Source organism: Sardina pilchardus, chromosome 8, assembly GCF_963854185.1.
Source record: "Sardina pilchardus chromosome 8, fSarPil1.1, whole genome shotgun sequence".
Classification (NCBI taxonomy): Eukaryota; Metazoa; Chordata; class Actinopteri; order Clupeiformes; family Clupeidae; genus Sardina; species Sardina pilchardus.
In genome coordinates, this window is record NC_085001.1 from 29554251 (window position 1) to 29575453 (window position 21203).

At 41.5% G+C, this 21203-nt stretch overlaps 2 protein-coding genes across 3 annotated transcripts in view; one reads left to right on the forward strand and one right to left on the reverse strand.

Annotated features, from left to right (window-relative positions):
* Positions 1–15394: 15394 nt before the first annotated feature.
* Positions 15395–20266, forward strand: ciao1 (cytosolic iron-sulfur assembly component 1). Its single transcript, XM_062543539.1, has 6 exons — positions 15395–15797; positions 16011–16159; positions 16423–16534; positions 16765–16853; positions 17167–17429; positions 19076–20266. Exons 1-6 carry the CDS (start codon positions 15659–15661, stop codon positions 19308–19310), a joined length of 987 nt encoding a protein of 328 aa, XP_062399523.1. The 5' UTR covers positions 15395–15658; the 3' UTR covers positions 19311–20266.
* The window catches only part of snrnp200 (small nuclear ribonucleoprotein 200 (U5)), a 23946-nt gene continuing 22684 nt past the window's right edge, over positions 19942–21203 (reverse strand). For both annotated transcript variants that reach the window (XM_062543537.1, XM_062543538.1), the window contains 2 exons: positions 21031–21123; positions 19942–20539 (listed from right to left, as the gene is read on the reverse strand). In XM_062543537.1, coding sequence (XP_062399521.1) covers positions 20390–20539; positions 21031–21123 — 243 coding nt within the window. In that variant the 3' untranslated portion in view covers positions 19942–20389. The remainder of the gene's footprint in view (positions 20540–21030; positions 21124–21203) is intronic.

Here is a 21203-nt window from a genome sequence, read left to right on the forward strand (position 1 = left end):
TAAAACGTGGAAAACAACGGTTCACGGACGGTGATTACACGAAGTTGAACTTAAAGCACCAGCGGAGTAGTTACGTGGTGTGTCATTCTCTCCGAGATGCGCTGTAGGGAAAAACATTTAATCATGAAAGCTCATTATGTAGCCTCGTTGTAGCCTACTTAGTCATTTTGATAGTAGGCTAATATAGATAATATGCACTTACAGCCTGTGTTACCTTCATATAAGGCTTACATAAGGCTTTTCATTTTTTTGCGGCTCCAGACAGATTTGTTTTTTGTTTTTTTGGTCCAAAATGGCTCTTTGAACATTTTGGGTTGCCGACCCCAAGGGCTTTGCCTCATACATCTGTCAAAATAAAATATTCATAATAAGGAATAATATTTCCTTTAAAGTCCAGACAGATATATTATATGATTATGAGTGTAACTTTTTCTTAATCTCAATGAGATTTTTTTTTTAAAAAAGTATCGCTTCTCCCGACCCCCAAAGCTCTTTATGCGGATGCTGAGAATGACTCACCTCGGCCACTGGACACAAATCTGTTTTCCTGGACCGAAGGTTGTCCAACTCTTTCAGTTTTATCTCTGTATCTCTCTCCGTATCAGCTCTGAAAAATAAGACCTCATACCAAACTGCATGATGTCGAAAGGAGGGGAAACACACTGCTAAACCTGCTTCTAGCATGCATGCTCCCTACGTAATTGTTCCCTTATCTTCTGCAAACAGGCACACCTGTAATATGGAACAGGAAGGAATGCAGTTTAACAGTGGTTGCCTTTGATCTCAGCTATCATAAGACATTTGTTTATATTGTATATACAGTAGGTTTGTAGGTTTCAGGGACCTTGGGCACACTGCAATTGTGTATATTGTATATGTTTGTAGGTTTCAGGGACCTTGAGCACACTGCAATTGTGTATATTGTATACAGTATATATTTGTAGGTTTCAGGGACCTTGGGCACACTGCAATTGTGTATATTGTATAATAGATAGGTTTCAGGGACCTTGGGCACACTGCAATTGTGTATATTGTATAATAGATAGGTTTCAGGGACCTTGGGCGCACTGCAATTGTGTATTGTATAATAGATAGGTTTCAGGGACCTTGGGCACACTGCAATTGTTATGAATGCAGGTTACTGGCCTTTCACTGTGCAAGAAGCAATGCAAAGTTTATACAGTAACTGTGACTTCATGCAGAGATTTGGGTTCCCCCTGAACCCCTTGGCCTGCACAGGGTACCCTCTCCTCCTCCATCCCATAATCCAGTAGTTCCCAAACTGAGGTCCGGGGACCCCATTTGGGGTCGCCAGAGATTGCAGGGGGTCCGCACAATGTTGCCTTGGCTGAGGTTTTGAGGTTACCAAGATTATATTTGCGCACATGTAGGCTATGTGCAGCTGTGCAAGTAAACCTCCATTTCATCACCTTAAGAGGCATGCTAGTGAGAGATGCTAGCATCCATGGATGAGTCCTCTGAGAAGGTGACTCCCTGTGTAAAATATGTTTAATCCAATATGTATGAAAAGGTCAGTTTGAACCTGGCTTTATCTAATGTACTCATTGTCTTTTTAAAGTGTATACGCAAATCAGCACATATTTGATTAGATCCTGCCTTTTCATATTAATGTAGTCAACCAAGGCTTCACAGTGATTAATCATTTTACCCTATTCACCTGTAGTGCCACGCCTTACATTCAACACATTGAACAAGAAAGGCTTAACATCAATAATTGGCCAAAGCATATCACCAATCACTACCTCTAATCCTATAGAGTCTCCCTTGGCAAGAGGAAACAGCAAAAAAAAAAAAACTTTCACCAACAAAGCAGGTTCACCTGGATTCGGCTGGCGTATTATTGAATTACTCACTGGGATTGTGGTGTGGTGATATAGCGTGATCCTCACATCATCATGAACGACAATAGAACAAAGTTCTGATGAATACGATAGAGTAGAGCATAAGGAACTGAGCAGGAAATAAAGAATTGGTGCGATGACGAATGGAAGGGAACACAGGACAAAATAAGCAGCCTGATAATAAGGGAGGGGGCGGAGACACAAACACAAAGACGATATGACATATACATTTCAAAGTAAAAGTACAAAAACAAGGTGCAGGCACATCACATTACTCCCCTTCTAAAGCACAAGCGACTACACACGGTTGCTTTCCACAAACCCCTAACTGCTGCCCACGGCACTCTACATTCACATGAGGAGCATATGCTGTAGCGGACTCCTGTCTCAGGCCATGCTCATTGGACAGACACCTTGTAGCACCGCATTATGTAATAACACCGCATTATGTAATAATGTAATAAATGTGCATGCCATTATGTAATAATTGCCGCATTTTGTAATATCTGCCGCATTATGTAATAAACTTCTTGAACGCAATATGTAATACATTTTGCTGCATTATGTAATAAGTTATTACATATTGCGGTTGTTACTACATAATGCGGGGGTTGCGTTTTTTTTTTTCCCCAAATGTAACAATTGGTGCATTATGTAGTAACCAACCAAAATTGACATTTCCGTTGATTAAAAACAGCATGATAATGTGTATTTTACTCAAAAATGCTAAGTAAGAGGACAGTATGTCAACTATTGCTCAGCTTACATTGTAACAATCCACCTTTTAACTTTAGTTGTGCTCATTTAAACGCACAAGGGGTTCCTTTCAATTAATATTTGCAGTCATATTAGTCATGAGATCAAGTTTGGAGGTTAAGTGCTTCTGATAGTTAACCAATTTATTGTCAACTGGATGATGAATGACAGCAATTCTGTAGGCAAGATGGGTGTGCTATGCATTCTGTTTTCTGTTGTCAGATATTATTATATTATTGGCTAAGTTAGAGCTATGACATAGCCAACCATAAGCTAAGCTAACACATATTATCATAAAAGGTTAAGGTTTTCTCTTCAAGTTAATTGAGGACACAGTATCTCAGTCTAAATCCTGCTTAGTTTGTAGTACAACAAAACAAAATTAATAATAATAAATATAGCCGCAAGCGGTGATGGCGGGCCAGGACATTTCGGAATCTATAAAAGAAATACGTACTTGTTGGTGGGCATGTGCATTAGCAACACACATGCCCACCAAATTTGGTTAATTTTCATCAATGTATGTGTCAACCACAACAGACAACAGGCTAGGTGGCGTTATAGAGTCCCTAAGCCACACCCTAGGCCAGAGCTCTGTCTCTGACTAAGGCTTAGTTCACACTGGCAGTCGAAATCCGATTTTTTGCTTATCTGGATTGTATATAGCTTGAATTTTGGGTAGTCTGAACCAGGGTGGGAATTATACCAAGGCCATGAGGCCATGGCCGCCGTTGCCCTACACTTTGGCCTTGATGCCCCCTGAAAAAAAACCCATCTTAAGGCCACAGTGGCCTTTATGCCCCTGACTTAGGTGTCAAATACGGAATCGTCCCGTGCAGAATGTGCAGAAACCTGTCTGAAAACGGCTTATGATGCTTCCATGAGGGAAACATCCCAAAACAATGGCACTCATATTTGCTGTTGTTTTCAGAAGTATCTCATGCAAACATGCAAAAGAATGAACTATTGTAATTATATAGCCTATCTTACATTAGTAAAGCACACCCCTGATGTGCATAGTTTTCACAAACTTTTTGTAAATAATTTTGGCACAAACATTGACTGCTTTGAAGTGAAAGTGCATGTCTAACAATATAGCATAATACTAATTGTGATATGATGATTTGATGGGGGGTGGGGTGAGGTATGTGTAGATGGGCCCTATGACCCCAAAGTCTGCCATGATTGGGCCTCAATTTAAAGAAGTTTGAGGCTGTGTTAGTGTTTCTCAAAGCCTACAGCGGCTAGCGGGTCTATGTATTTGTTTCGAGATAACCCTGAAATGTAAAACCATCGAATTTTACTCAGTGGCCTTTGTGCCCTATCATGTGGCCTTGGTGCCCCTAAAAAAAAAAAGAAGGTGAAGGCCAAAAGGCCTTGCCCCTAAAATTACGAAATTCCCACCCTGGTCTGAACTGCACAAAACCGCATGAAATGTGATTTTTACAATGCTGATTCGCACCACATACGAAGGTGGTTTCAATATCACTTACTATCGGATATAACTCAATCTGAACAGTCGAACCACTTGAATAGGATTTCAACGTATCCCTTTCGTCATTTGCACTGCGACAAACAATTGCAAAGTAATTCTGAGTGACGGAAGTGATTAATTGATTGATTCAGCGCGTGCGCCAGGCCATGAGAACAGTCAGTCAGAAAGATCAGATTCTGATCGGATATGCAAGACATCGGATTTTGACTGCCAGTGAACTAAGCCTAACTGCAGCAATAACACACAAGCCTACCTAATTGTCGTGAATTAATGTGTCAACCATAATAGACAATGTGCTAGGTGGCGCTATAGAGTCCCTAAGCCACACCCTAGGCCAGAGCTCTATCCCTGGCTAGCTGTAGCAATAACACACATGCCCACCAATTGTGGCTCATTTTCGCAAATGTATCAACCACAACAGACAATGCGCTAGGTGGCGATATAGAGTCCCTAAGCCACACCCTAGGCCAGAGCTCTGTTTCTGACTAGCGGCAGCAATAACACACAAGCTCACCAAATTTGATTCATTTTCGTGAATGTATATGTCAACCACAACAGGTAACACATTAGGTGGCGCTAGAGAGTCCCTTAGCCACACTCTCGGCCAGAGCTCTGTCTCTGAATAGCTATAGCAAAACATGCCCACCAAATTTGGTTCATTTTCGTGAATGTATGTGTCAACCACAACAGACAATGCGCTCGGTGGCGCTATAGAGTCCCTAAGCCACACCCAAGGCCGGAGTTCTGTCTTTGACTAGCGGCAGCAATAACACACAAGCCCACCAAATTTGGTTGATTTTGTGAATGTATGTGTCAACCACAACAGACAACACGCTAGGTGGCGTTATAGAGTCCCTAAGCCACACCCTAGGCTAGAGCTCTGTCTCTAACTAGCGATAGCAATAACACATGTGCCCACCAAATTTGGTTCATTTTCGTGAATGTATGTGTCAACCACAACAGATAACGTGCTGATAGGTGGCGCTATAGAGTCCCTAAGCCACACCCTAGGCCAAAGCTCTGTCTCTGATTAGCGATAGCAATAACACACAAGTCCACCAAATTTGGTTCATTTTCGTGAATGTTTGTGTCAACCACAACAGATAACGTGCTGCTAGGTGGCGCTATAGAGTCCCGAAGCCACACCTTAGGCCAGAGCTCTGTCTCTGACTAGCAGAAGCAATTCCACATATAGCTGCCAGGTTACATCCAATTTAAAACCTTTTTTCTGCCTATAACACCAACTTCCTGTTTGTTAATAAGACGCCATAATTCTAAATTTCGCCATTTCAATATACTTCGAAAATTTAAAAATCTGGTCGCAATTCCTCTTGAGAAACCGCTCAAGATCATTTTAGAGCTTATATGACATGATTTCGATAAACCGTCTAGGAGAGTGTTTCAAAATATGTGATGTGCAAAAATCATAATCATAACTCAAATTCTTCTTCAAAGATTCACTATTAAGTTTAAATGTAAAATTGAATTTAATAGAACACACATATCCACCAAATCTGGGCCATTTCCGTGAATGTATGTGTCTACCACAACACATTAGGTGGCGCTATAGAGTCCCTGAGCCACATCCTTGGCCAGAGCTCTGTCACTTAGTAGTGTTACCAATTCCACACATAGCTGCCAAATTTAAAAAGTTTCAGAGCATGCCAAGTTGGTGAAAAAAAGGCAAAACGTGGCCCGGAAGAAATTTAATCTGAGTAAAAACAATGAGGCCTTGCACCTACGGTGCAGCCGCTTCAGCGGCCGCACCTCGGCGCTCGGGCCCTAATAATTTACGTTTAAACATTGCCATACACTAGCAGGCCTTGCCTAGCCAGTAATAGACACCATGAATCCCAATCAGTACCTTGCAGGAGGAGCAATATGCGGCTATATTTATACAATATACAACCTTTTCTCCTCTACACTGTAAACTGTCTTTTTTTATTTTATTTTGTCTTTTCACTTTGAACTGAGTTAGTTTTGCCACCAGTCATCCCCATGCGCCACAGTTACATTCTTCAGCAAAGATGGGCCTCTCCTCCCCACACCCATTCAATCAGCCATAAAATACACATTATTAAGCTGTTTTTATTCAATGAAAATGTCAATTTCGGTTGGTTATTACATAATGCACCAATTGTTACATTTGGCAACAAAAAAAAAAAACGCAACACCCGCATTATGTAGTAACAACCGCAATATGTAATAACTTATTACATAATGCAGCAAAATGTATTACATATTGCGTTCAAGAAGTTTATTACATAATGCGGCAGATTATTACAGAATGCGGCAATTATTACATAATGGCGTGCACATTTATTACATTATTACATAATGCGGTGTTATTACATAATGCGGTGCTACACACCTGTCTCCGGCCATGCTCATTGGACAGACTCCTGTCTCAGATCTGTCGTCCCCTGCTGGACTGGACCGAAAGGAGGGTAGAGCGGACTGTGAATATCTGGAGAACCGCAGGGCCTAGAAGGACCCTAGAAGGACAATTTTTTTGTATATTGGTCTTTAGGAGCCATGTCAACCCATCCCATAACCACTCATTTCATGTACAGTATAGCTCCACCATGCAAAAATTAAAAAGCAAAAACAAGGCATTGTAATTGCAGGTATCTTTGGTTGACAGGTTCAAAACTGCATGAAATTTGAAGTATAGGATCATTATATCATAGACACCCTCTGAATGTATGCCAAGTTTTATGTAATCTGGTTCAGGGGGGACCATGCAATGACCCTGCCAGGCAAAAACAGTCGCTTTGCGCTCAATGCTATTTTGAGAAAATCCACGATAAACAAACGTACGGGCTAAAATGTTGAATTTCATGTTTTCGCTTAATTCGACAGTCTACTAACAGAACAAATTTCATAGAAACACATAGGTTTTGACTCTTAAACCCGCAGTGAAGATTTAACACATTAGCAGTCATTCCCGTTGTCCATGACGTCGCTGAAAAATTGGTGATTTTCTCCTCTTCTGGCATGTTGTGATGGGAGAAATCATGGCAACTTTGAATGCGGTTATCTTAGCGATATTTTGTGTAATAATAATACCCTTGATATACATATCGTTGGAAAGCTTGGTTTATGGGCATTTGTGAGAGTGCACTAACTTAATTTAGTACATTTGACTGGTTTTGCCTTGTAGGGTCACATATGTGTACACATATGTGTACACCGAGATGGGCACAAACAGGGATGAGCACATGTACATAAAAATATTTCCAAATAAAATACCAAATACTCACCTTAAAAATGTATCAAAATAAGCTACAAAATACAGCAGCCAAAATGCATCAAAATAAAACATTGTATTTTACTTTGCAAAATACTTCAAAACACTTCTTTCTAAAAGCCTTTTTTGTCTATCCCTTCACTTGTACACTATCTGGAAAAAACATCTGAAAGCATAATCAGTCCACGGATTAGATATGCTGACCTCTCATGTTAGACATCCCAATATAAACCTCCTGAGAAATGTTCTGTAACTCATGGAACCCTTCCTTAAGTATATATTTACTCTATTGGTGTAACAGATTGCACAATAACTCAAAGACAATAACTCAAAGACAAACAATCCAAATGGATGATTTATTTAGAAATTTAAACTAGCAACCATTGTAACCTTTGAAGTTATTTAACACCATCACTACAACGCTTATGGTGAGTTTCATCACACTGCACAACCTCCATCGATGTTCATTAAATACCAAAAAAAAAGTAAAAATAAAAAATAAATATAGCTGCAAGCGGCGATGGCGGGCCTGAGCATCTGAGGTGCGGACCTGTGACATTTCAGAATCTAACAAAGCAACATGTGTATGTTGGTAGGCATCAGGCTTGTGCACAATTCCGAATTTTAGAATTTGCCTCCATTCAATTCATGAGTTGGAATTTGAATTGAATTGGCCCCACCCCACAGGAAATTGGAATTGGAATGACAGGAAGTGGAATTCAATTCATGGCAATTCAAAACAATTCCACAGACACATAACAGGAAGAATGTGTTGAATCATCCATCCATGACTTCATTTGATAACCGGAAGTTGGTTTAACACAGGAAGTAAACTTTAAAAAGGCTGTTGAGGCCTACACTTTTTGGTCATCCATATGTAAGTTAAACCCTAAGGGGGATTTTTTAATGTCAGACCAAATGGTCTGAAACATACTCCTACACAATCTCTCAAACCATGATTTTGGCCTCAACACTTTGGCCTCAACAGCTTTTTTGTTTTTTTCCCCCAGAGATACAGCCTTTCTAAAGTTTACTTCCTGTTTTAAACCAACTTCCGGTTATCACAGGAAGTCATGGGTGGTCTCAAAAAACCGCCTTGAAGAGATGAACAACATATATGAGTTTTAAGTCTCTATACATTTTCTATCAAGAAATATGAAAAAGTTGGAGACCACCGGATCGGTGGTTGGTGGTTTTTAGCCCTTAACCTCAGTTAGGGACACAGTGGGTTCAAAGGCCATCGTAACAGGGGTTATACATTTCACAGTGTTCTCCCTCAGTATCTAATCTGTCTTATATTACATTTTTAGCCTTGTGTGACTTGATCCACTTGGTCATTCATTCATTCATTCATTCATTCATTTTTGACAACTTTTGGACATATTCTAAGGGATCAATAAAGAGTAAAAATGGGATATAAAATTTCTATCCTGTTTACAAGTTGGCAATCCGATCCCTCAAACAGAAAAAATGGGTTTAAACCCCATATTGTCCTTCTAGGAGGTTCATAAAAATCAAACCAACACCTCCTTCAGCCAAGACAATTTTTAATTTTTTCTAACTTCAGACATGTACTGAGGGGATATTAAAATGTACAGTTCGGATCTACTATATTCACATGGTCTACAAGTGGCATACTATTGCAAGAAACAGAAATGTTGGATTTGCATTTCATCTTGTTCTTGAAAAAAGGCAATACAATTGGCATTTTTAGGAAAAAACACCATTTTGGCCATCTTTGAAGGTCCATAGCCTCGAAATACGAAAACTTATCATTTTCAATTTTTTTTCAACATGTTCTCTTACTCATGGACTATATGGTTATGGTTATGGTTATGGTTATGGTTATTTAGCAGACGCCTTTGTCCAAAGCGACATACAAATAAATAACAATACAAATTAAATAACAGTGAACAATTACAAAAAGGGAGAATAGCAATATTATCAATAAAACAATCAATTAAGCACTAACCTAATGAGAAATAAAACAATGAAATGAGAATAGCAATCAAATAAGTCACTCAGTTAATTATATAATAACAATAACTATAGCATGGTATGGCTAAATTTAAGGACAATAGCAGAATAAATGTCAAATTCTAACAATGGACAAATTATAACAAAACAATACAAACCATAACACATAACAAACGCTCAAAAGACTAAGTGCATATTAAACAAATATGCCTTAAGACCCCTCTTGAAAGATCCAAAATTGTTGCTGGAACGGAGAGCACTGGGCAACTCATTCCACCAACACGGAACCACTGAAGAATAGGATCTGCAGTTTGACCTAGCATGAATGGTTTGTCGACATAACAGACGCTCCTCAGAAGATCGCAATGGGCGGTTGGGAATGTACATCTTGATCAAAGAACTGAAGTAGCTAGGAGCAGATCCAGTCAGTGTCCTATAGGCCAGAGTGAGAGATTTAAATTTAATTCTGGCTACTATAGGGAGCCAGTGGAGAGTAACTAGGAGAGGGGTTACATGTGTCCTCTTTGGCTGACTGAAGACCAGTCGTGCTGCAGCATTCTGAATTAACTGTAGTGGTCTTAATACGCAAGCAGGTAGGCCAGCTAACAGGGAATTGCAGTAGTCCAGCTTGGAGATAACCATTGCCTGTACAAGAAGCTGAGTGGAATCTTGTGTCAGATAAGGTCTGATCTTCCTAATGTTGTACAGGGTATACCGACATGACTTTGCAATTGAGGCAACATGCTCAGAGAAAGTAAGTTGGTCATCAATTATGACACCCAAGTTACGTGCCGATCTAGTTGGAGTCAATGAGGATGAATCAAGCTGGATGTTCATCTGTTGGGGAATGGCTGTTTTTGCTGGAAACACCAAGAGCTCAGTTTTTGAAAGATTAAGCTGAAGGTGCTGATCCTTCATCCAGATTGAAATATCCGTCAGGCATGCAGAGATCCGATGGGAAACACTAGAGTCCTCAGGTGGGAAGGATAGGAAAAGTTGAGTGTCGTCCGCATAGCAATGATATTCAAATCCATGAGAGCGAATAATCCCACCTAAAGAAGTGGTGTAAATAGAGAAAAGGAGGGGCCCTAATACTGATCCTTGAGGGACATGTACTATATATATGTAAAGTTTTAAAAATGTGAGTGTTATCCATTCATGACCATAAGAGAACAAAAACAGTTTTTTTGTTTTTCATTGCTTTAAAAAAATATGGGTTTGTTTCAATGAATAAGTCTTCAATGGTGGGAAGGACTGTAATTCCTTTGTGATATTGGACAACTAAACAGGGTACTGCCCCAGTGTTCAATTTTTTAGAAAATAATATGGTAGCCTTAAGACAGGAGAGGGGTTTTAAAAAGTGGTGCTCATTAAATACAGGCATTTTCAGCCTTTTTTTAGGACACGTCTATCCACATTTGAAGTGCCATATCTCAGAAACTAAACAAGATACCAAGCTAAAATGTTGGTTTTCTTCTAATGAGACATGGAGGAACATTTGGACCAAAAATCAGGAAAAACTGAGGACCATGGTGTCGGACCTGTTCCAACTGATATGGAATTGCCCATACGGCGGCCATATTGAATTTTTGGCCAAAATTTAACATGCCCCAAGTCTTAATCTGTTCCAATAGGGGTTCTGACCAGGAATCCATTGAGAAAACTTTGACCAAAAACTAGGCCCAAAAGTTCTAGCAAATGACCTGTCTAATAGTGCATTTTGGCCAACATGACATTAGCAATTAAAAAAAAGAAGATAAACAGCAGACATGCAGTATATAAAAATCAGTTGCATGGATGTACTAATGCATTGCTATTTGTTCAAGATGGGGAGAAACTGTTTTAATGATGTGCACAAGTGATAAGATGAGAATTTCAGTTCTATCGTCAAAGTAACTGAGAAAACTGTATGTTAAGAATGATCAGCATGTCCGATGAAAGAGAATGTGGATTACTCTTAGCTCATAATTAGCAGCAAACTGTCGAGTGCATTTTGTTATCTTTGTACTTTTACTCTGCACAATGCCAATAAAGTTGAATCTAATCTAATCAGATGAGAGTCTTTATTGTCCCATAGGGATGATCAGTTCCACACAGTGTCCTTTCATGTTCCATAGCACAGTAAACATGTAACTCATAAAACATGTCATATACCCCATCCACCCATGTGACATATAGTATATCTCATCTACACAGCATATGTAGCAACACGTATATCCCATCCACCCAGCATGTGACATATATCTCATCCACACAGCATACAGCGAAGATATGTACCAACACATCCACCCATGTGACATATCTCACACAGCATATGATATGTACCAACACATATCCCATCCACCCATGTTACACATACTGTATATCACTCATGTGACATATACGTCCTCCACACAGCGTATCCACTCATGTGACATATACGTCCTCCACACAGCACATACAGTGGGGAGAATAGACTTCTAGTAATACTAACCCATTCTATATCACTCTTTCTTCCTTCATACCTCACTTATGAGGTAAACCATTACCAGTCATCACCAGCCACTTGGCCCTGATCACACCTGAAGTCCCATGACTGCCCTCGTCTGTTGTTGTCCCTTTGCCCGGATTCCTTGCCAGCGATCCATTACTGTCCTTAGGACAATTCCTAATCCCTTTATTCCCTACACTGGACTATTTCTGACACTAAAAATGACCATATGTAACCGACCCAGATGGGTTGGGCCCTTGAGTCGTGTATCTGTTGGAAGTTTCTTACTGTATCTCCAATTCTAGGGGTTATTTCTCACCCCTGTTACTCATGGGCTCTCTCTGAATGTTTAACACTTTGTAAAGGGCCATGAGACATGTGTAATGTTTTGCACTCTATAAGTGAAATTAAATTGAAATTATGCTACTATTTTGCCAGTAAGATAGCATATTGTTGAAAGATAGGATAGTTAGCATTACAGTAAAGTTATGAATCGCTCGGCTGCTTTCTGACAGCTGGCATCGTGCCCAAACTGATTTATATTCTGTGTATGTTATCTGTATTATGTATTTATGGACTTGAGTGTAAGGTTCCTCGTCTAATTAGGTGCCTTTCACTTTTATGTGCAAATGAGGATGTAAGTCAGGATGTTTATTTTATTAGTTAAAATAAATATTTTAAAATCAAACAACTCGAAGAGATTTCAGAGGAGTGTCATTCTGGTGAGCGCTTGTCAAGCAACATGAGAAGGAGGCTATGTAAACGTTTGCCAATACTTGTGTTACTCGTTAGTCATTCAAAACCAACAGTAACTTTATTTCATTGCCTTACAGACAGACCTGTGAGATGCAAGTCACCAGATCAGCTATTATTATTTGTTGACATTAAACATGAAGAGGAACACAACAAGTTAACCCAGCTCACTCGCATGGAGTTTTCTTCCCATGACCTAATAGATCTGGTTCATCCTCTCAACAACAATATAAGTGGTTCATGTTATGCTTAGCTTAAGGAGGACAAGTAATAGAAGACTCACTGATTTGCTTCTACGAAGGCAGAGTAAGCACTTAGGCCAGCACTGTTCATAATATCTATGTTTTCTTGAGATATGATGATAGGCTAATGAATCATATATCATCATAGCTTCTTTGTTCCGTATCATGGGCTGAATTGATGCACGTTCTGAGCCTGTCCATTGGTTTGTTTGATGTTCATACAGCAACACTTCAAATAGAGAAAAATATATAAACCAAACTCCATGTACGGTTTAAGTATTCTCACACTGGTTAGATCAACAAAACTCCATGTGGAATTAAACTGCTCAGATCAACAAAACTCCATGTGCAATTAAAGTCACCTACTCTCACACTGCTCAGATCAACAAAACTCCATGTGCAATTAAAGTAGCCTACTCTCACACTGGTCAGGTCGACAAAAATCAACAAACAGATCTGCATGTGTCTCCCCGCCCTCCAGGTGCTTTATAACGTTCAGTAATGTTGCTGTGACATTCTCAACCTCATCACTTGCTTGCAATGCGCTGTCATGGTCAGATTATAATCTCTTATGATAAGTGTCATGGGGCGATCACTGTTCAGCACCTATGGTAGGGGGAGGGGATAAATGGCCTAAAAATTAAAAAATTGGAAAATGATTACGCCCACTTCAGGGATGGTGCATTGGGTCATTTGGGAGATATTTTGTATTGGAAGTTGGTACCTATCATGAAATAAACCCCCCACCCCACCCAAAAAACTAAATCGGACATGGGTTTTTCCCCCTTTTCCCACCCTTTGATCATTAAAAATAAAATAAAATGCTCTCATGGCCTACTTAGGCAAGAGGAGTGACCGAACCACACTGGAGTATGCCAAATTCCAAGAAAGTCTTGAGAGACTAAGAAAAATATGAAGTGCTACTTAAGACCAACAAGTTCAAGTTCTTTCCAGGCCAATGTCACTGAATAAAAATTAATTAACTGTTTTGTATTTGAAATAAAAAGCAAATTTCCTAATGAGTTTCCTAATGAGTCTTTTAGTATTGAATAGTGACTGTAAGAATAGTGAATGCATACAAAGGGTGGAACAGCCCCCCAAAAATGCTCTTTTTGTGTTCTTTTTTCAATTTTAAAGAGGAATGGGGGATTATTTTCAAGATAGAGTCACTTTGAGGTGTAACAGTTCTTCTTTTGATAGTGTTCATTACAGTAAATATCAAATGGGTTTGAAAGCATTTATTTAACAGTGTATAAGCAAACAGTAAGAATAGCTCATACATACCAGGCGGAATGTGCAGAAAATGCCACTTTTTGGGTTCTTATTTTCATTTTCATGGGGTGGGGGGTCATTTTCAAGATAAAGAGTTACTTTTGGTGTCAAAGTTCTTGTATTGATAGTGTTAATCAAGTCCCAAATGGGTGTGTTGAAATTTTGAACTTGATGATTATCCCCTCCCTCTACCTATGGATATGTATCGGTGGATACTAGGACAGGATTCCTCCCATACCATGATGACTGGTATAGAGCAAGCTAGGTAATACATTCAAAAAGGGCCACACATGAGCAGGGCAGAGTTTTGAATCAATTTGACTGCTGATATCATGCAGTCGGGCACATGCACACATTATGCTAGGTTGACCTTTAGCTGCTATGTTGTGTCATAAACATTTGCAAATGGGCCCAGGGATCAAGTCTATCTTGACTACGTTGGTTATGGTAGCTCTCCAAGGCCATTGCTCCATACATTATCAACATTTCAGTGGGGAAAAAAGGCCATATACTGTATGTGTGTGCTGTCATATATGATTTGAATGGTAGGAGCAGGCTTCACTCAGTCTCTTATGTCTCTTTTTAGAGTGCTTGGCCAAAGGTATATGCTTACTCAGAAAAGGAAAAAGGCCTGCTCAAAAGCACACTGAGGAAGGCGCTAAGCCGAAACGCGCCTGTGCAATAAAACACGTTTATTTGCAAAGTGCAGCCTTTTTAGTCCTTTACTGCTGTCGTATGGCCATTTATGACCGCTGTCTGGCAGAGGCGGCTCTATAGGCTGGGGCTAGGATGGCCTAAGTGCTAAGTCCACACACAGCGTTACTCATAATTCTTCCTAGACAAAGATTTACTGCGTCCTAGTGGACAAAGCCTGCATAGGATGCTTTACAAATCCACTCTTTGATGCACTAGTAGTCTGCACTTTCAGTTTTCTGTGGATATCACAGATATCAGGGAGCTACAGTAAATGTTAGAGAAACTATGCCCGACTCACTGCACGGGGGCCCCAAAGGCCATACTGATCTTGAATGGCCCAGATCGAGGGGCTTATGAGGATCAGACAGGAGCTGCTAGACAGAGCAGCACCTGAGAGCAGGAGGTGCACTAGAACTAAAGCCGGTCTGAGATTAAGAGGCAAAATATAAAGGGCACCGCATGTATTAATAAAGGCAAAACATTTCCCAGTGGCTTTGTGTTAAATAAAGAGCCCCACAATCATAATTGTACCAAACCCCAATACAAACCCTCAGGCCTCAGCATAACACACTCTCCATTCCCTGGCTATAGATGGCAGTGTTGCCCTATCTGCTGCAGTTTGAAAGGCACGAAGAAAATGGTTCAGGGAGTTGAGTTGTTCTGATAAGATAGTTATGCTTAAAAACGTTAGTTAGCAAGCTAAGTAGACAGCATATTTTATCGTCGTCACTCGTCTCTATTTGCTCTATCTAAAAGTCATAGATTGACATTTTCATCTGTAAATGTTAAACCTGTCACAGTGCGGAAGTGGATAAAGTGTTATCATACAACATCTTGGCGAACGTTAGTTGCTGTAGAGTAGGCTAGGAAGCTATCTAACTAGCTATGAAGGACACGCTTGATCTTGTTCACAGATTCAGCGCGCACCCCGACTCGCGCTGCTGGTACGTGGCCTGGAACCCAAAGGGTACACTTCTTGCTTCATGTGGCGGTGACCGAGCTATTCGCATTTGGGGCAAAGAAGGTAAAGATCTTAACGTTTGCATACTGTTCAAGATATAACGGATGCCAAGCTTCCGGCGAGTATCTGTCAGCCCAACATGTTATGTTGACAAACTTACGTTAATAATTCTGCTGTGCTCAACCCAGGAGGGAATGTTACAGTAACATTGTGGAAAGGTATGCGAATATGATCAGTGGTGCAAGTGTAACTGATGTGTTTGCGGTTTTCACGTAGGCGAGTCGTGGGTTTGCAAGTGTGTGATGTCAGACGGCCATCAGCGCACTGTCAGAAAGGTGGCTTGGTCCCCATGTGGGAATTACTTGGCCTCGGCCAGCTTCGATGCCACAACGTGCATCTGGAAGAGGAATAACGACGACTTCGAGGTAAGACACTGATGCATCATTGATAACAGGTCAGGGAAGTTTGGTTGATACCTTGTTGATTTGCGAAACCCAACCCAACCCAACTGTCTTGAAAGGATCCTACCGTGATGATCATGGTAACTCTCAGTCGGATCCCTGTCAGTTTGGCAGGCAGGACATGAGGCATGTGTTTATTTACTATTTGTGTGTGTGATCCACAGTGCCTGAGGCATGAGTTTATTTGGTGTGTGTGTGTGTGTGTGTGTGTGATCTGCGATCTGCAGTGCCTAACAGTGTTGGAGGGCCATGAGAACGAGGTGAAGTGCGTCGCCTGGTCCCCCTCTGGCAACCTCTTGGCCACCTGCAGCAGAGACAAGAGTGTGTGGGTGTGGGAAGGTAAACTACAAACCATGTCATTGTAATCTTCAGATTCTTAATAGTTAGAAAACATACACGTCATAGCAATCTTATTTAAATCCTTGATCCCTGTAAGTCAGAGGGTTTGTATAGATAGATAGATAGATGCACAGGTTAGGTTAGGTTAACTTTATTGTCCCCTCAGGGAAACTTGTCAATAGTGAAAATGGCAGATGCTCATACAGTCTCTCTCTCTCTCCCCCCTCCAGTGGACGAGGACGATGAGTACGAGTGTGTGAGTGTGGTGAACTCCCACACACAGGACGTCAAACACGTGGCCTGGCATCCCACCCTGGAGGTAACGTCAGGCCGCACCACTGTCATGAGTCTTGTGTGGGTTACACAGATATGGTTATGGGTATTATGTACATGTATGGTTATGTGTGTGTATAAGTGTTTGTATGTTTTAATGTCTGTATATGGAGCAGTCATTTCCCTTCTGGGTTGAGTAAAGCGTATGGAATTGAATAGGATCTAATCAAATGTAGTCAGCTGCCTGGAGCACAGGAGGAGAAGGTGATGTGTCTGACTGGCCTCCAGTGAATTGCACATCCTCACCTGAGAATATGTTCTATACCCTCCACATACACACACACCCTCTCCCCCACCAGCTCCTGGCCTCGGCAAGCTACGACAACAAAGTGTGCGTCTACAAGGAGGAGGACGACGACTGGGAGTGCCGGGCCACGCTGGAGGGACACACCTCCACTGTCTGGAGCTTGACCTTTGACCCCAACGGCCTGCGGCTGGCCTCCTGCAGCGACGACCGCACCGTTAAGATCTGGAAGGAGGCGCAGCCGGACAGCGAGGTTCCGTGGAAGTGTGTGTGCACACTCTCCGGGTTCCACGGACGGACGGTGTATGACGTGGCGTGGTGAGTAGTACCTCTAGGTTCTCCTAGGACTGAGCTTCTGATTGGTTGGGGAATAAGTGACACAGGATTTGAGCGGTCTCAAGCTTCAGGAGAGTTCACATCTGGAAGAGTGGCAGTTGCACAAGGAGTTTTTTTTGTGCATACTGTACTTGAATCACACACCTTTATGTGAGAAAAGATCAAATGAAGGATAGTTTCTATGCAACACTTTTCTGAATGAGGTCTCAGCCCTTGGACTCTAGAAAGCACCCCAAGGGATGATCAGGGAATTTTCTGGTGTTGTGTACTGTAACCTATGTACCAGCTGGCGACAGTTATCTAAATAAGTAAACATATCGAATAAGTGCATACATATGTAATAAATAAACATATCGAATAAGTGCATACCTATGTAATAAGTTAACATATCTAATAATACAAATACTAAATACATACTACAAATGACTATACTCTACTGTAACTGACCCTAGGCAGATGGGTTGGGCCCTTGAGTCGTGGATCTGTCTGAGGTTTCTTCCTATATGTATCTCCAATTCTAGGGAGTTTTTCCTTGCCCCTGTTACTCATGGGCTCTCTTTGAATGTAACACTCTGTAAAGCGCCATGAGACATGTGTAATGTTTTGGTGCTCTATAAGTAAAATTAAATTGAAGTTAATAATGAGTACATACATATGTAATAAGTTAACATATCTAATAATGAGTACATACATATCTAAATAAGTAAACATATCTAATAAGCGCATGCGTATCTTAAAGGGATATTCCGCCATTTTTGGAAATACGCTAATTTTCCACCTCCCCTCGAGCAAAACAATCGATATTTACCTTGTTCCCGTTCATCCAGCCATTCTGTGAGTCTGGCGATACAACTTTTAGCTTCAGCCTAGCATAGATCATTGAATCGGATTAGACCATTAGCTTCTCGCCTGCTAGCTTCATGTTTAAAAGTGACTACGATTTCTGGTAATTCTCCCATTTAAAACGTGTCTCCTCTCAAGTTAGAAAGTGCAATGAGACCAACTGAAAATGAAACCTGGCGTTTTTCTAGGCTGAATTGACATGGAACTACACTCATCTGGCGTAATGATCAAGGCAACTTGCAAACTACTGGCACTACTACTGCTTGTTGTCTATGGGGACTATTTTCAGATGCTGCGTACGATATCACTGCGCCTATGTTACGTTTGCAAGTTGCCTTGATTATTACGCCAGATGAGAGTGTAGTTCCATGTCAAATCAGCCTAGAAAAACGCCAGGTTTCATTTTCAGTTGGTCTTATTGCACTTTCTAACTTGAGAGGAGACACGTCTTAAATGGGAAAACTACAAGAAATCTTAGTCACTTTTAAACATGAAGCTAGCAGGCGAGAAGCTAATGGTCTAATCCGATTCAATGATCTATGCTAGGCTGAAGCTAAAAGTTGTATCGCCAGACTCACAGAATGGCTGGATGAACGGGAACAAGGTAAATATCGATTGTTTTGCTCGAGGGGAGGTGGAAAATAAGCGTATTTCCAAAAATGGCGGAATATCCCTTTAATAAATAAACAATTGAATGGTCTTCAGGCTACAGTGTGAAAAGTGCTGGTTGTTGGTCAGATAAACTGATCAGCTGTGTGCTGTGCCACCCTCCCGCCTCTGCGCAGGTGTCGGCTGACCGGTGCCCTGGCCACGGCCTGCGGGGACGATGGCGTGCGCGTGTTCAAGGAGGATGTGACCGCTGACCCCGAGCAGCCAGTCTTCTCCATGAGCGCTCACATGCCCAAGGCGCACGGCCAGGACGTCAACTGCGTGGCCTGGAGCCCCAAGGAGGCGGGACTTCTGGCCTCCTGCAGCGACGACGGAGACATCTGCCTCTGGAGCTACAAATCAGAGGAGTGATACCCCTGATTGGCAGGCTGGAGGACCAATGAACTGTGAACTTGTTGCTGTAACGGAACGCGGGCCTTGCAGGTTGAAGGGAGCTTTGTGATCAGTCGGAGGCCAAACACTCGTGTGTGAAAGCAAGGCCAGCTGAGGGGTGTACATAGGCATTTGTTTCAGAGCTGAAACGTAAGGATTCTGCCATGCCTCATTTTAATATGATCTGCGAAAAACCCATCACATGGTGCACTCAAAAATCCTTGATTTTTTTGCTCCGTTTCAACCCTTCCTGGTGAAATTTGACAAACTTCTGATTCTGATATCATCCTAGTAACAATGTTGACACTGTTCTTTAGCAAAATCCTAGACACCATCCTCCCAAAATATTGGATGTTAGGATGGTATCAGAAGTTTGTCAAATTGCACCATGTGATGGGTTTTCCCAGTCAGCATCACCACTGCTTCGGTAGCACCTCCGCACATGAAGTTCAACATTTAATTCACCTCACACTTTGTAATCAGTCCCTCCTCTTAAATGCTTTTTTCCATCATGATTGCTTTTTACATGTGCTTTTCCTGATACTGAGTTTTGATTAAAATAAGAGATTTGATGACTGTGTATGATTATTGATGAAGAGAAAACCAAGTATCATTTCTTAATTGTTTATTTTGACTGGCATAAAACACTACAAAACAACCATGGCAGACTTCCAATATAAAAATGCGTTTCACATTTCAAATAAGCATTACTTGTCGGACCTTATAGTTACTGTTGTGGTGAAACCAAAGAAGGATTTCTGTAGGGATACAAGACACCAAAACGTTTTGGCTTTGCAATGTCTGCTTCCAATGATTCCCATTGGTTTTACACTAGCAAGCGCTATCATCGGCTACATTAAAAAATCCACCACAAGACATTTCGAAGAGGTGATTTTATCACAGCCATGTGTGAATTAAATGGGGGAAAAGGAAAACGGGCAGCATTTCACTGCCCCACAGCTCACTGGCTAATATACAAAATAGAGACGGCCATTACAGGACAAGGACATTTCTCTGCTCCCGGATCAGACGGAGTACGCCCCCGGCCTGTCTCCAGATCAGTCGGAGTCGCTCTCGCCCTCGCTGTCGGCCTCCTTGACGTCCACGCTGAACTTGTACTCCTGGTCACAGCCCATGTAGGCGTCGCTCATGAAGTAGAGCGTGTAGTTGTGGACGCCCTGGACTGGTGCCACGAAGTCCAGCTTCACCTGTAGATCAACACACACACACACACACACACACACACACAATCAGGGTCAAAACAACACACACCACACGGTCAGGGTCAGACACTTCCACCCCCCCTCAGGTTTCCTGTTTAAATGGAAAACACAGAAGCTTCACTCAACCAACCTCAGGGGCGGCTGAATGCAGGTTATGTCCCCATGGACAGGACCAGGTCAATTCCACTGATAAGATGGGAGTTTACATGACTAGTCTTCACACATGGTCCTCTACGTTTTGGAGTGTTATTTATTTAGTTCATATTTAAGACAGACAGATTTTGTACCCTCAGGTCCAGAGTTTAAATATGTTCCCCCTAGGATCAGCTGAACTCCAATCATACGAATTCAGTCCATTAAGCAACATGGCACGAGTGAGAGTAGGGTTGCAAAGCACGTGTGTGTGTGTGTGTGTGTGTGTGTGTGTGTGTGTGTGTGTGTGTGTGTGTGTGTGTGTGTGCGTGTGTTTGACTGACCTTGGCCTTCTGTTGCAGTGTGAGCCTCTTGATGGAGATCAGACTGTTGGACTTGGGGTCTCCGATCACCACCCACCAGCCTTCCTCACGTTTCTACGGCAACACACAACAAACAAAAACATTCAGCAGAGAACACACCAAAACCATTACATCCAATTTCAACATCTACATAT